Source organism: Ovis aries, chromosome 9 (assembly GCF_016772045.2).
Source record: "Ovis aries strain OAR_USU_Benz2616 breed Rambouillet chromosome 9, ARS-UI_Ramb_v3.0, whole genome shotgun sequence".
Classification (NCBI taxonomy): Eukaryota; Metazoa; Chordata; class Mammalia; order Artiodactyla; family Bovidae; genus Ovis; species Ovis aries.
In genome coordinates this window covers 17,096,224-17,112,787 of record NC_056062.1, presented here as the reverse complement: position 1 = coordinate 17,112,787, position 16,564 = coordinate 17,096,224, and the positions used below count along the sequence as shown (strand labels likewise).

General features: G+C 52.6%; 1 protein-coding gene across 1 annotated transcript in view; it reads right to left on the bottom strand.

Moving 5' to 3' along the window:
- Positions 1-16,564, bottom strand: part of COL22A1 (collagen type XXII alpha 1 chain) — a 229,402-nt gene that overhangs the window by 135,426 nt on the left and 77,412 nt on the right. The window contains exons 13-16 of the mRNA XM_027972868.3: positions 3,160-3,213; positions 2,308-2,361; positions 890-943; positions 223-267 (exon numbers count right to left, since the gene is read on the bottom strand). Coding sequence (XP_027828669.2) covers positions 223-267; positions 890-943; positions 2,308-2,361; positions 3,160-3,213 — 207 coding nt within the window. The remainder of the gene's footprint in view (positions 1-222; positions 268-889; positions 944-2,307; positions 2,362-3,159; positions 3,214-16,564) is intronic.

Sequence of the window (16,564 nt, the reverse complement as noted above, 5' to 3'; positions counted from 1 at the left end):
AAGGGGATCTCAACCCCTGCAGGCACCGGGCCCACGGCCTTCCGGGCCCAGAGTTTACATTTGGGGTCAGAAGCTAATGCCTCCTCTGCACCAGCCCTCGGTCACCTTAGTACACACACACACACACACACACACACACACACACACACACACACACACACGCATTCACACACACGCTGTCCACAGAAAGCTGCACAACTAACTGAAGCAGACTGTAAATACCTTTTCTCCCCGGGCTCCCTTTTCCCCTCGTTCTCCATGGAGACCCTGGAGGGGAAGGGAAGATGAGTAACACGCAGACAGCCCCGTCCAGCTTCTCTGCGCTGAGCTTGAGGCCCCGGGACAGCCTGCTCGCCTGGGACGGTGGTGAAGATCTGTCTCCCGTGTGTCTCACTCCCCACGGCAGCCTGCTTCTCCCTCGGGCCCAGGTGGTAAGCTCGGCCCCCCTCTGGATGACAGCCCCCGGGGCTGGTCACCCCATCCCTGGATTATCCAGGTGCCCCCAGCTAACACCTGAGCTCAGCTGGCAGAGCACAGCAAGGTGGCCCCAGAGTCAGTCCCCACTGCCATCCAATCACGGAACCAAGGAATTGAACCTGAGACTCGAGGCCCCTTGAAGCCACATTCCTCCCCTTCCCCTGGGAGAGGGCCGCCGCCCCGCCCTGCATCCACACACCATCCTCAGGAGAAGCACCCAGAACCTGCGCGAGGGCCCCCCTCCCCTCTGGGAGCAGACGTGATAGAGACGCCAGCCCAGGTGTGGGCCTCTCTGACCACATGCTCCAAGTTGCATCTATACACAGATGTGGGGTGGGGACCTGTCACAGGGCCTGGGTCCCAGTCCCCTAGAACAGCAACACAGCCCCTTCCAATAGCGGCCTCTACTTACGGGAGCGCCGATGGGGCCGGGAGGTCCTGGAAGTCCAGGTGGTCCCTGGGATCCCTGCAGAAGAGAGTTCCGGAGCAGAGGTTTGGGGATGAAGAGAAAAGGGCAAGGGCAGAGGGAAGATGCACTCAATAACCATGTTAGGGGCTGAGACAGCTGCTCCTCATCCGTCGCCACGTGCTGCCTGTATAAGGTCCCTCCAAGAGACCCTCCCCACCTCTGCTGCCCCCCTCCATGCAGAGATCATGTCACCCCCTGCCTCGGGGAGCCGGGATTCACATGCAGCTTGGCTTGACTTCCACAGCAGCCTTTGAGCTCTCACGAGGCCAGCGCAGCAATCTGGTGTGGCCGCGCCCCGTGGCCATGCCAGGACCTGGGCTGGACGCGTGCAGAGCTCCTGGTCACAGGCTGGCTTCCCACGGCTCATCACGCACACTTCACGTGGGGCCAGCACAGCCTGGACACGTCCTGACAAAACCCACCTTGGGTCCTGAGCCCGGGAGCCCCTACTGCCTGGACCAGGAACTGCTGCCACTTTAAGGCTGCTAAACTGGCCATATTTATTAAAACCCATTAATAAAAGATTGAGGGTAGGTGGAGAAGGGGACTACAGAGGATGAGATGTTTGGATGGCATCACTGACTCGATGGACACGGGTTTGGGTGAACTCCTGGAGTTGGTGATGGACAGGGAGGCCTGGCGTGTTGTGATCCATGGGGTCACAAAGAGTCAGACACAACTGAGCGACTGAACTGAATGTTAAAAAGTGCTTCTTCCTCAGCCAAAGATACCCTAATTTTTGTCACCTACTCTACTGAAACAAAAAAATACAGTGGTGTGTGCATTTACTGATTTTTGTGGAAAACGAATGAAATTAGAAATAACCTGGAGGGTGGCAAACAGAGGAAAAGTTATGTAAATCGTGATGCATCCATGTCATGGAACGGTAAGCACTGATTAAGAGAACAGGCGGTATTGATCTGAACTGGTGAGGAAAGACACATTTCTTGTTAGAAAAGATAAATGGCAGAATACGGTAGGATTTACTTTCTGTGAGAATTTAGGAAACATCAGGGATGTGTACATACACACATACACACACACGAGCAGGCGTGCGGCTGCATGAGAAGCATTCGTGGGGCGTTGAGTGGGCCCATAAAAGTTGGTTTTGTATCAAGATCTGTGCACTAGAAACATCAGATAGTGAAAGTCGCTCAGTCTGCTCTTTGTGACCCCGTGGACTGTATAGTCCATGGAATTCTCCAGGCGAGAACACTGGAGTGGGTAGCCTTAGCCCTTCTCCAGGGGACCTTCCCAACCCACGGATCGAACCCAGGTCTCCCGCATTGCAGGCGGATTCTTTACCAGCTGAGCCATCAGGGAAGCCCAGAAACATCAGAAGAGCTCAGAGCAACACTCACCCGCAGGCCCACCTCCCCGGGCAGCCCCGGCTCGCCCGGCTCTCCTGGCTCCCCCTGCGGCACAGAGAACAGCATGAGGTCACAACCCGGGGGACTCAGGCCCAGGCCCCCGGCACGTCCTTCCCAGAACTGGATCTCAGCACGGAAACGGTGTCATAATGACCAGCGAGCCGAGACCTAGGCTCCCCCCAGAGGCGCCTCCGACAGGCAAAGGAGCTGATCTTCGCCACAGGCCTTCGTCACCGGAGCCCCCAACGTGCTCCGGCTCTGCTAGTCCACAGAACCGGGCCGGATGGAAGAGTGGGGAAAGCACAGCGGCTGGTGTTGATGGTGAGGAGCCACTGAGGACCCAAACCGAGTTCTCGGTGGTGAAGAGGACCTCTTTATCCTGGGTCAGGCGGACCTGCCTGAACTGAGATCACTTCCACCTGGAGTCCCGGGGTGTGTTCCCACTCAGAGGCCGGGGAGGCAAAGGGGGAGTCAGGGGCCCACTGAAAGCAGGCCGGCTGGACACAGGGGCTACGGGGGCCCTGCCGACTCCTTAAGCTATGAACTGAGGACTTGGGAACTGGGTCCCCTGGCTCCATTCCAAGTTCCAGGCACTGGGACAAGAGCCCAGAACTGCCGGTCAACCAACTGCAAAAACAGCTCCCAGGAGCAGCCAGGTGACGCCTGCTGGCCAGAGCTGCTGGTGTGGTGATAGTTACCAGGCCGACCCCCAGGGACCTGGGATGATCCTGGTACAAAGGGGCCCAGCTCAAGCCTGGTCCTGGAAAAGGCCACCTCCCCTCAAGGACAGGGGCTCCGATCAGCAGGGCCCCAGCCCGGTGCGGCCTGTGGGAACAGACATACCCGCATGCCTTTGCTGCCGTCTCTTCCTGGGGGACCCGGCAGGCCCAGGGAGCCCTAGGAGGGGAGAGAGAAAAGAGTGGTTAGGACGGGGTGAGGACCGCACTGGACACAGGCTCTCCGCTGGGGCAGCGGAGGACACGCCAGACGGGAATCGTGGCCAAGACATTCCTACTCAGAGGGCGGCAACATGCAGATCTGCAGCCCGGACGCCTCCGGGGGAGGGCAAGAAATGCAGGCTCATGGGCCTCTCTCCAGACCCCTACATCAGGGTCCACGTTTTAACCAGACATGCTCCTGATGGTGGGAGTGAGACGCCCCGGCCCTGCCTCTCAGTAACTCGCCACGTGGCCGCCCCGCTCCGGGCCCTGGTCACACATGTGAGCAGAGCATCGGCCGCAGGAGGGTTCTCGACCTGGGCCCCCCAGCACCGGGCGGGTGAGTCTTTGCTGGGGGCGGGGAGGCTGCCCTGGGTGATTCAGGGTGTCCTCCAGGGGCCCTGGATACCGGGTACCACTCCCCGAGTGTGACAACCCAAGCATACCTGGGAGGCAAAATCACACCAGAAATGCTGGGCTAGGCCAGGTATCAAAAGTGTTTCTTAAGCTGGGGCACACTCCGTTCCAGCGACTCAAGACGAAGCATGCGACACACATCCTCATGGAGCAGCTGTGGGGGCCTCCTCATCCCACCCCCATGCTCCCTGGAGACGCAGGAGGGGGGCAACTCAGGAACAGGGAGCCCGAGGACCCCGTTAGCTCCCATCCAGCTCCCACACCGTCTCTTTCAAATCAAAGGATTCCACCAAGACCTTCATCCCACTCCCCACTCTCCATCAATTTTCCAAGGACCACAGAGCAAGCCAACGCCTCTTTCTGGGGCTTTTCCATCTGTGAAATGAGAATGTCGGACATTCAGTGAATCAATGAACTGATGAACCTGTAAGTAGTATTTAGAAGAAAACACTATGGGCTAGACCCTGTAGGATGTCTTCTACAAATATTTTCTTACTTAGTTCTTAAAATAAGCCCGTGAGAGAGGTTTCATTTTCTCACAGACACATCACACATTTCTAGTTTTACCTAGAAATTAAGATGCACGCATGTAAGCACACAGACACACACACACACAAATACTTTAAAAATGTTTACAAAGTGCATTCTATGGGCAAACATTCTAAGTTGTTCTGTTCTTGGAGAGAAAGATAGACAGACATCTCTGGCCCACAACTGCACCTTTCTAGCCATGGGACCCCAAAGGCAGCCACCCTGGAAGGCCATCACTCATCTCTCTTCAAACTGTACAGAGTGACATCGGCAGGATCACTGCGAGGGTGACCAGGGATTTCAGATATAAAGCACACACCCCACTGGGCACCCCCATGGCCAGCAAAGGACACCACAACTCACGTGCGATGTGCATAGTAAACTGCCTGAGTGGCCATTTCCTCGGGACAACTGGGAGCTGACGGGATGCTTGCTAGGGTCAGACTGTCCTCCCCGTCCACCCCTATAAGGGAAGGGCAGCTGTGGCTGGAGATTCCTCAGCCTCTAATCGCACAGCTGCGTGGTGAGGATGAACCCCCTGCCCGCCTGTCCCTCCATCTGACTATTCTGAAACTCAGCTGAGGTTGAACGAGGCGACCAGTCCAGATGCAAGTGGTTTCTCTGATGTGGAACGGCGACCAGACACCAGCTAGCGTTGCTATCATTAGCATTAATGGCAGAGCCAACAGCAATACAAACGGGATACTAAAGACAGTACTAAGAGGACATTACAGCTGTGCTGCTCACAGCCTGTCTTCACGTCACATTCCCAACCTGTCATGTTCTGAGCTCTCTCTGCTCATCAGTGCACTGAACTTGTCCCCCCCAGCACATCCGTGTTTCACGCTCAAGTCACATGCAGCCCACGAGCACACAAGGACACTGGATTCCTGGTGGCTTCCCAGCGGTTCCATGGCCCAGTGAGGCAGGTTGGGACAGCGGAAGCCTGGGCACCCAGCCCTGCTCTCCCTCCCCAGGGATCAAGGTCAGCCCCGCTCGGCCTCACCAGCCCCCCTTCCCTGGGGAAGCATCAGAGTTTCCCCAAACGCCTCTCAGGAGGCAGGCGCCCTGCTCAAGCCAGCACGCTGGGGGTCAGGGACAGTGTGGGCTCAGCTCCCCAGATACCCTGTCTCCAAGGCCCATGTTTCATCTGCTCAGAGCTAAAGCAAAAGGCAGTGTGTTTCCAGGTAGCCAGGGCCAGCTTAATCCTGCTTCCCTACAACACGAGAAATTCAAGATTTCCCAAAAGGGCGACATCAAGAAGAATAAGGACACCCCCAAGATCAGGGCCCCTGGGGTGGCATGGCGCAGAGCTCGTCTGGGGGTCAGTTACCCAGTCCTTCACAGGCCAGTCTGTCTCCTGGCAGCTGCAGGTGGGGAAGGGCGGTCTGGGGGGCTCCTGCCGTGGGAATCCAGGGGGCAGGGGCAGCAGGGCACGGAGCTGCCAGGACCGTGTAATAAAGGAAGCCAGGGAGGAGTCCAGAGACAATGCCAGAGGGGACTCCAGAGAGTTCCGGAACCTCCGTTGTGCCCATGGCTGTCGCAGGGACAGCCCCATCTTTGCTGTCCAGCAAGTTTCTGGGTGAGTCTGTCTGATCACAGGACCGGAGCGCCACGAGGTGGGAATCGGGACTGGGTCACACCATGTGAACAGTGTCCACCAGGCCCAGAGCCCTACAGGTGCTCCCTGTGCGTCCATCCCTTCCTAAGCCCCGTGGGCATGCAAGGGGAGACCCCCTACTTCAGAATTAGCCCTGGGGGTATGAAACCCCAGGGCCAAAGTGAATCGCAGGCTATTGCAGGAAAACAATGATTTCAAGAGCCAGTAAGTTGCAGCTTCACATCCTGCTCCGTCACTCAGTACTGACAGACTCGGCCAGGTCAGCACAGCGCTCTGAGTCTCAGGCTCCACTGGGAAGTAGGTGTCACGAGCCTCGCTGCAGGACCTGTGCTTCCCACAAATGGGAACAGCTCGGCAAACTGGTTTTAGAGAACTGGTGTCCCAGAACCAGGGCTTTCCCCAGTGGCTCAGTGGTGAAGAGTCTGCCTGCAATGCAGAAGACATGGGTTCGATCGCTGTGTCGAGAAGATCCCCTGGAGACGGGAATGGCTACCCACTCCAGTGTTCTTTCTGGGAAAGTCCCATGGATGGAGGAGCCTGGTGGGCTACAGTCTGTGTCAGACCCAACTGAGCGCACACGCATCCCAGAGCCAGTCCCTTCTGCTTTGTTTGCAGGGATGGGCTCCCCCTGCAGTCTAAGAAAGTCAGCCTCTTTAGAGATGAATGAATATTTTCTTTGTCTAAGAAGCTAACATCTCTTTTTTATTTAATTTGAATCATGGTTGGGATAACCAAGCCAGCACTGGAAATAAGACACATACTGAGAAACTTCCATTTTCAAGTCATCATGAGGTCCAGGTATTTCATTAGATGGGCTCCTGCCCTGGGAGGCTGTGTGCCCAAGAAAAAGTCAACCTGGCCCAGATATTTCATGTTCCAGGGTCACATAATGTTAGCATCACAGAACACCACCATGCCTGCACAACACACCTTCCAAAGTCCTTCTCTTGAACTCAGCTGCCTGCAGATGCTATGAAGAGAGAAGTTACCACCCTAAGCTGCTCCCTGACATCCCACCAGCAAAGTCACGCTGCCTCCTGGAACCTTGGTGTCATCATTTGTAAGATAGAGGTTCATGCTGCTTGAGATGAGAAAACAAGAGCGGATATAATTGTAGACTGTAAAATGCTCTTGAAGTGTCAGTTGCTTGTATTCTGTGGAGACCTAAGAACACTTTCTCAGGTCTGTAAGGCGGGTCAATGAGCGGAGCGGGAAACAGACCGGAGGCCGGTCTAGAGCAGGAAAGGTCGGCACAGAGGGCTCCTGAAAAGGGAATCTGGAGCTCAGGATCTACGGCAAAGTGAAAAAAAACAAACAAAAAAAAAAGGAAAGGGGATGGAGGGAGGGAAGGCAGGAAGAGAGGCGAGCAAGGAAAGAGAGAGAAAGATAAAGAGGAGAGACAGGGGAGGAGAGGAGAGGCCCAGACTGGGGGAGGGCCTGGGTTCATGTGACGCCTCTGCTGAGCCTCAGCTGAGCAGAAACAGCTGCCTTCCCTGCCGGGTCTCCATTTCATCACCTGTGAGCAGGGTGATGCAAGGAGGAAAGCACCTCCGGCCCAAAGTGAGATGCCTTGGGACAATGCTTCGGAAGATGACTTGAGCACATGGGAATCTGAAGAGAGCATCAGGTTCTGTTATTTGGAATATAATATCTGGAACCTCCATTGTTTGCCTGTGAAAAGGAAATCACTCACTTAAGATGACTATATCCATATATACAATGGAATACTACTCAGCCATACAAAATAACAGAATAATGCTACTTGCAGCAATGTGGATGAGAGCAGAGATTGTCATAGGAAGTGAAGTAAGTTAGAAAGAGAAAGACAGAGGCCATACTTATCACTTACACGTGGAATCTAACACAGAACACAAGTGGACCTATCTATGGAACAGACTCGGAGAAAGCAATGGCACCCACTCCAGGACTCCTGCCTGGAAAATCCCACGGACAGAGGAGCCTGTGGGCTGCAGTCCATGGGGTCGCTAAGAGTCGGACACGACTGAGTGACTTCACTATCACTTTTCACTTTCCTGCATTGGAGAAGGCAATGGCACTCCACTCCAGTGTTCTTGCCTGGAGAATCCCAGGGACGGGGGAGCCTGGTGGGCTGCCGTCTATGGGGTCGCACAGAGTTGGACACGACTGAAGCGACTTAGCAGCAGCAGCAGCATGGAACAGACTCACAGACATGGAGGACAGACTCCTGGTGGATAAAGGGGAGAGATGGAGTGGGAGTCTGGGGTTAGTAGATGAAAACTATCACATAGAGAAGGTATAAACAACAAGGTCCTACTGTCCAGCATAGCGAGCTATAGTCAGTATCCTGGGACAAACCATGATAAAAAGGAACATATGTACACACACATACACACACTACGTCACTTTTCTATACAGAAGAAATGATCACAACATTGCAAATAAACTATATATCAATAAAAAATAAACTACAAAAAGAAAATACACTTCGCTTCATCTTCCTATGTCGCAGCCATCATGGAATAGAATTACTAAAACCTGGGTGAAAAACAAAAGGATGAGTGTCGATAATGCACGTGAAACCCATTACAGACGACAGCCAGGGCCCGGGGATGAGGGGCTTCCCCTCGGTTCACACTGGCAGCTGTGACTCAAAATCGGAGGCCCTGATTCCAAGTCAAAGCTCTAACCTCACTCCCTCCACACACACTCTGCCTGGATGATCTCACCAGAAGCCCCAGAGGGTAACGTCTGGCAGGAAATTACCCATCTAGGCCCACTTGCAAGAAACAGAGCTCCAAGGATCATATGCTGACTTCACTGGGCGGAATACAAAGAGAAAACAGAAATGTCTCCTGTTCTATTACTTAAATATCAGAGCCTGCCCCCTAAATGCCAACTAAAGCACTGCTTTGCTGTGGAGATGCCCCGTTAGGATTCCTCTTCACCCCCTGGCTGAGCCGGAGCAGGCCCTTCAGGTGGAACAGAGAGGTCCTCTGCACAGTGATCCTTTGAGAGCAGCTCTGGCACAGCAGCATCCCTGGGCCTGGTTAGGCAGGCGGATTCTCCGGCCTCACCCCAGGGCCTCGGAATCAGACAGACTGGGAGCGGGGCCTAGCCAGCTGGTTCAACAAACCCTCTGTGTGGTTCAGGTGCTTGCTCAAGTTTGAGAACCACTTCTCCGTGGTGTCTGAATATGTGAGCACAATCCCTGGCTTGGCCACACAGAGACAGAGAGTCACTTGCACCTGGTCACATGGTGAACAGGCCTGAAAACAAGGACAACAATAGCTACCCCAACACTAAGTAGCTTGTGCGTCAGTCCTGGCAGACACTTGTGAGTACAAGGGACTGCTGTTATTCCTAGATGCTCTGCAAGCTGTTTTGGATGAAGTGAAGAAAGAGAAAGATACTTTATACCTCTATGTCAGCCCACCTGGGGTACGCTTTCTCATAACGCCCTCCAGGCTTCCTGAGGCTCTGGGAGTTGCACAGGTCCTCCTGCAGTTGGGGGCGGGGGGGAGAGGTGTGGGACACTGACATTTCCCAGCTGTCAGCCACCCCTGGGGATAAGACCTCATTGCTGCCGAGGATGCAGAAGATGTCATTTGGTGTAAAAAGTGAAAAACTACACTGGCGTAACAGTAATTATACTCAACATTTGTGAGTACTTCTTAACAACAGAAGTCATTTATTTTCACTAGTTCACTCCGTCCTTGCTGTAACCCACTGAGGCTGGTAGAACTGTAGTCATCAGTTTATAGATGGGGGAAAGCAAGGGTTGCAGGGGTTGAGTAACTGACTTCGCCAGTTACACAGCTGCTAAGTGGCCAAGCTGGGATCTGAGTCCAGCCAGCTGGCGTCTAGGGTCTGCGCCCTTGGCCTCCACTGCCCTCCCAGTCCAGCACTTACCCTTCCAATAAATGCTCTCACCCTCCTGTATGAGGCCCTTTGCCCTGTGACTGGGCCATGAGACTTGGCAAGAGCCTGAGTGTCAGACGGAGCTGGAAAAAGCGTATACTTTCCTATTCTGGCTCTGCCTGAGGCTGTGAGAACCCGTGAACTAAAAACTTCCTCAGTGTGTCCTTCAGCACCACGGACAGGGTCTGAGGCACCTTTATTTATTCCAACTCCCAGCAATCTGCCCCCACCTACAAGGCTATTTGAGGGCACGCAGGCAGCTAAACTTATTTCCCCCTAAATCCTTTAATTATGATAAAAATAGAAGGCACTCGACCACAGTTATCCAGCTCGATAACCACGAATAATGCACATTAAGGCACAGGCTAAGAATAGGAGGTGGGGGTGCTGATTAAGCCAGTCGTTAACAAAGGGGATGAGACACAGAGCTAGAGGCAGAGGGTGTAAGTACGTCTTAGAAGTTTCACACACATAAACGCACACATATACTTTATATTTTATGGCTCAGAGGCTCTATAATGTAGTCATTGCCTAAAATAAGTTCCTCCCCACAAGGGACATGGATTTTGAGGGTCAAGAAATCCCAGATAAAGGCATCTCTCTAGGGGCGGGCAGGGAACTGGCACTGGCCAGTGTGGTGTTAACAGTGGGGCACATAGGGTCAGACACGGCCCCAGAAACCCTCACCCACCGCTCTGTGCCCTCAGGCATGCCCCAGACTCCTTCAAGGAGTTGCAGAGGCTGGTACTCATAAACTGAACAGCAGGCAGATGAAAGCAGTCAATAAAAGGCTGACATCACGATTCTTTCCACTTCAAGGCACCTCTCCGAGACGAGTCCAGACAAGAGTCACCAAGCGCTGGTCGCTGAATTCACCTTGGCCGCCAGTGTTAATGCCCCCAGGCCATCCTCTCAGCCAGAATCTGTGACATAAGAGTGGCTCCATCATCCCTTGCAAGGGCCCACGTCTCACCTGCACCAGACCCCCGTGATATGTAGCGACAGCTGAGACCATCCGAGGACCTGACTTGGTCACTAGCTCTGAAAGGATGTGCTGGGAAGAAAATCCATCACGTAGCAGAGGCTGCGCTCCACTCCCACCCACCTGGGCAGTCCATCTCCACCTCCACAAAATCCTCTCATCTCACAATTTCAAAGACTGCCTGTCTTTAAAGACAGCAAACAAAGAACCAGATCCGGTGGGAGAGACCGGGTCTTTCATGCTGTGATGGCACAAGGTGGGTCTGTCATGTTGAGATGAGAGAACTGTCACTGTGAGAGCAGGTCTGACCGTCCCCTGGAGCAGGGCCCCAGGCACCCCTGTGATGTTCATAGGAAGGGCTCCCAGCTGGCTCAGACTGCGGGCTAGTCAGGACTGTGTGAGCAGCCACACTGCCACCCACCACTGGCTCTGCCCCGCGAGCTCTGCAGGGGCCACAGTGATTCTCCGTTCTCTCTCTTCGTCACCCACCCTGACCCCCACCCTGGCTCCTCCACCCACCTTGACTCTCAGGTGTAGACAGCGGGTTAATCCTGCTCTAAAGCTCATGCCCCTCACTGTGCCATCCTTCCCCCGCCCTCCAGCACAGTGCCTGGCCCTAGACTGGGTAACTCTTACACTTCTGAACGAACCAGAGCTCCTTATAGACTACTTCCTACACCTTCTACAATGAAAACATCACCATGTAAGAGCATTTTCCTAAATTTTGGCGGCCTTTTCCACGAGAGAGAGAGAAGGTGATGCCCTCCACCTGAGCTCACCGCCCTCCAATACTTTGGCCACCTGATGGGAAGAACTAACTCATTGGAAAAGACCCTGATGCTGGGAAAGACTGAAGGCAGGAAGAGAAGGGGATGACAGAGGATGAGATGGTTGGATGGCATCAATGACTCAATGGACATGAGTTTGGCCAAGCTCCAGGAGTTGGTGATGGACAGGGAAGCCTGCCATGCAGAAGTCCATGGGGTCGCAAAGAGTCGGACATGACTGAGCAACTGAACTGAACTGAAAATTCTATCTGCTAGGAGCCAACCAGCCCAAAAAAATTCAGCTGAGTTTCTTCTACTTGCTCGCGTATTTTTTCTGGGGCACCACACTGTGAAATCCAAGCACAAAATCCATACAAAGTTTTATTTATTGCCAGACAGGATTCCTGTGAATATGCTGAAGAAAGGGCTTTTGGGTTGTTGTTTGTTGGGATTTTTTTTTTACCCCGTCTACCAAGTGCTGAGTACAGAGTTGCTGACCCAAGCATGGCTTGGAGAGACTTTGCCCTGATTCCATCCCGTGTCTCTCAAAGGCCTTCACCATCTATAAGTTGTGATCTGGACTCCTGAGGGGGGCTGTGAAGCCTGCTCCCTACCCTGTCCTTGGTTACTCTCCACTCTAGGGAAACGGGGTGTGTGTGGGGTGGGTTTTCCCAGCGCCAGATCTGGGCTGCTCTCTGCCAGAAGGCCACCCAGGGCAGGTTTTAGAGCTCCATGAACCCACCACTCTGTCCCATGTACTCAGTACTTTAAGACTGCCTCCTGAAGAAGCACTTGTCGCTCTTTCGTGGATCTGAGTAATAGTGTCTAGCAGATGAATGAAAGGAAGAATGATAAAAGTTCTTTCTATGCACCTACCTACAGACCTAAGGCAGGCACTCTCCCAGGCAGTGCCAACCTCCTATAACACAGCCCCAACGGCCCCACTTTACAGACGATGAGACTGAGGCTCAGAGAGACACCACCTAAAACTCACGCAGCCACTGCAGAGCTGGTCCAAACCAGGTCTGCCCAACTCCCCAAACCTGCTTTCTTTCCAACACCTGAGCCCACATTTGAGCACAAAACAAAGGCTCCCTTTACCCTTATTCCCCCATGTGCCAGATTCCCAGGGAAAAGCGGTGCACCCCCAAAGGGCAGAGAGCTCCCCAATATCAAATGAAGCCATAAAGAGGAAAACTCGATCAACACCCTGACTTCCAGACACCAGAGGGCACTGTGGGTCCAGGAAGCGACCACAAGGCAGCCTCTCGGGTTCCGTCCCCTGAAGGCTCTGGTCCCCAGAGCAGGAGGGCCCTCGGAATGAAAAAGGAGGCTGTGTTTTTGTTTCTCAATCTTTTTCTCTCCTTGGGGCTCATGAACCACATCTCTAAGGAAAAAAGACACTGTGCCCAGCCACAGGAAACCTCACACCAACATCCTCACCATGGTTACTCATTTATTTTGTCAACATGGAAGGACCAAGGGTGGAGAGGCATGGAAGTCATCATCCCTCCCTGCTCTCCCTGACTCTCCCCAGACTAGTCCAAACCAGCCCAGAGCAGTGGCTCTACCCTATTATCATCACCAGCACCATAATCATCACCAGCACCATCGTCCTCACTGTCACCAACATCACTGTCATCACCCTCACCATCATCATGACCATCATCCTCATCACCACCATGACATCACCACCATCACCACCATCACATCACATCACCACCACCATCACATCACCATCATCACCATCATCACCATCACCATCACTATCATCACCATCATCACCATCACATCACTATCATCACCATCATCACCACCACCACCATCACATCACCACCATCACCATCACCACCACCATCACCATCACATCACGATCATCACATCACATCACCACCACCATCACATCACTATCATCACCATCATCATCATCACATCACTATCATCACCATCACTGTCACCATCATGACCAACATCTTCATCACCACCATCACCACCATGACATCACCATCATCACCACCATCACCACCACTATCATCACCATCACCACCATCACATCACTATCATCACCATCACCACCACCACCACCATCACATCACCACCATCACCACCACCACCACCATCACCATCACATCACGATCATCACATCACATCACCACCACCATCACATCACTATCATCACCATCATCATCATCACATCACCATCATCACCATCACTGTCACCATCATGACCAACATCTTCATCACCACCATCACCACTATGACATCACCATCATCACCACCATGCCATCACCATCACCACCATCACCACTATTACATCACCACCATCTCACCATCATCACCACCATCACCATCGTCCTCACTGTCACCAACATCACTGTCATCACCCTCACCATCATCATGACCATCATCCTCATCACCACCATGACATCACCACCATCACCACCATCACATCACATCACCACCACCATCACCATCACTATCATCACCATCATCACCATGACATCACCACCATCACCATCACTGTCACCATCATGACCAACATCTTCATCACCACCATCACCACCATCACCACCACTATCATCACCATCACCACCATCGCTGTCACCATCACTATCATCACCATCACCACCATGACATCACCACCATCACCATCACTGTCACCATCATGACCAACATCTTCATCACCACCATCACCATCATGACATCACCACCATCACCATCACTATCATCACCATCATCACCATCACATCACTATCATCACCATCACCACCACCACCACCATCACATCACCACCATCACCATCACATCACGATCATCACATCACCACCATCACCACCATCACATCACATCACATCACCACCATCACCATCACTATCATCACCATCATCACCATGACATCACCACCATCACTATCACTGTCACCATCATGACCAACATCTTCATCACCACCATCACCACCATGACATCACCACCATCACCACCATGACATCACCATCACCACCATCACCACTATTACATCACCACCATCACATCACCATCATCACCACCATCACCACCATCACATCACATCACCACCACCATCACAATCACTATCATCACCATCATCACATCACATCACTATCATCACCATCATCACCATGACATCACCACCATCACATCACTATCATCACCACCATCACCATCACTGTCACCATCATGACCAACATCTTCATCACCACCATCACCACCATGACATCACCACCATCACCACCACTATCATCACCATCACCACCATCGCTGTCACCATCACTATCATCACCATCACCACCATCACCATCACCACCATCACCATCACTGTCACCACCATCACCACCATCACATCACATCACATCACCACCATCACCATCATCACCATCACAATCACTATCATCACCATCATCACCATGACATCACCACCATCACCATCACTGTCACCATCATGACCAACATCTTCATCACCACCATCACCACCATGACATCACCACCATCACCACCATGACATCACCATCACCACCATCACCACTATTACATCACCACCATCACATCACCATCATCACCACCATCACCACCATCACATCACATCACCACCACCATCACAATCACTATCATCACCATCATCACCATCGCCTCACCATCATCACCACCATCGCATCATCACCATCACTACCACCATCACCATCACATCACTATCACTATCACTATCACATCACCACCATCACTGTCACCATCATGACCATCACACACCATCACCACCATCACCACAGTGACATCACCATCATCACCACCATCACCACCATCATCACCATCACAACCACATCACCACCATCACCATGACATCACCATCATCACCACCATGACATCACCATCACCACCATCACCACTATTACATCACCACCATCACATCACTATCATCACCACCACCATCACATCACTATCATCACCACCATCACCATCACATCACTATCATCACCATCACTGTCACCATCATGACCAACATCTTCATCACCATCATCACCATCACCATGACATCACCATCACCACCATCACCACTATTACATCACTACCATCGCCTCACCATCATCACCACCATCACAACCACCATCACATCACTATCATCACCACCATCACAATTACATCACCACCACCACCATCACATCACTATCATCACCATCATCACCACCACCATCACATCACCATCATCACCATCACCATGACATCACCATCACCACCATCACCACTATTACATCACCACCATCACATCACCACCACCACCATCACATCACCATCACCACCATCACCACTATTACATCACTACCATCGCCTCACCATCATCACCATCACATCACCATCACCACCATCACCACTATTACATCACTACCATCGCCTCACCATCATCACCACCATCACAACCACCATCACATCACTATCATCACCATCACCATCACAATTACATCACCATCACTATCATCACCATGACATCACCATCACCATGACATCACCATCACCACCATCACCACTATTACATCACTACCATCACATCACCATCATCACCACCATCACCATCGTCACCAAGACAGAACTGCCAGCAACGATGGGGTAACAAGAACACAGTGTCACCCATTATGTGGGCAAGGGAACTGGCTGAATCCTCTGAGCAACCTCTCATGGTAGGAACTATTATTTCCCTTCCTATCTTTTACAGAAAAGGAAACTGAGGCTCCAAGTAGCCCAAGGGGAGACACACAGTCGACATGGGTTTGAAGCTGAGTCTTTTTGCCCGCAGAGTCTGGGGCCCCTCTACTGGCCCCTGGTCCTGGATGATGGAGGTGCACGTTCCAACCACCCATTCACTCCTTAGACAAGCACGGATTTAGGTGCAGACGTCTTCCAGACACTGTGAGGAGGTCTCAAGTCCCTTTTTCTCTTTCCACGTCCCAGTGCCTGAGGTGCAGGCAGATCTTCTCAGGCAGCCCCACAAGCCTGCCTCCCCTTTTCCCTGAGCCTGATTTCATGCATATATAAACACTGAGGGAGAAGAACCTCAAGAACCCCAGGGAGAATATGGGGCACAACA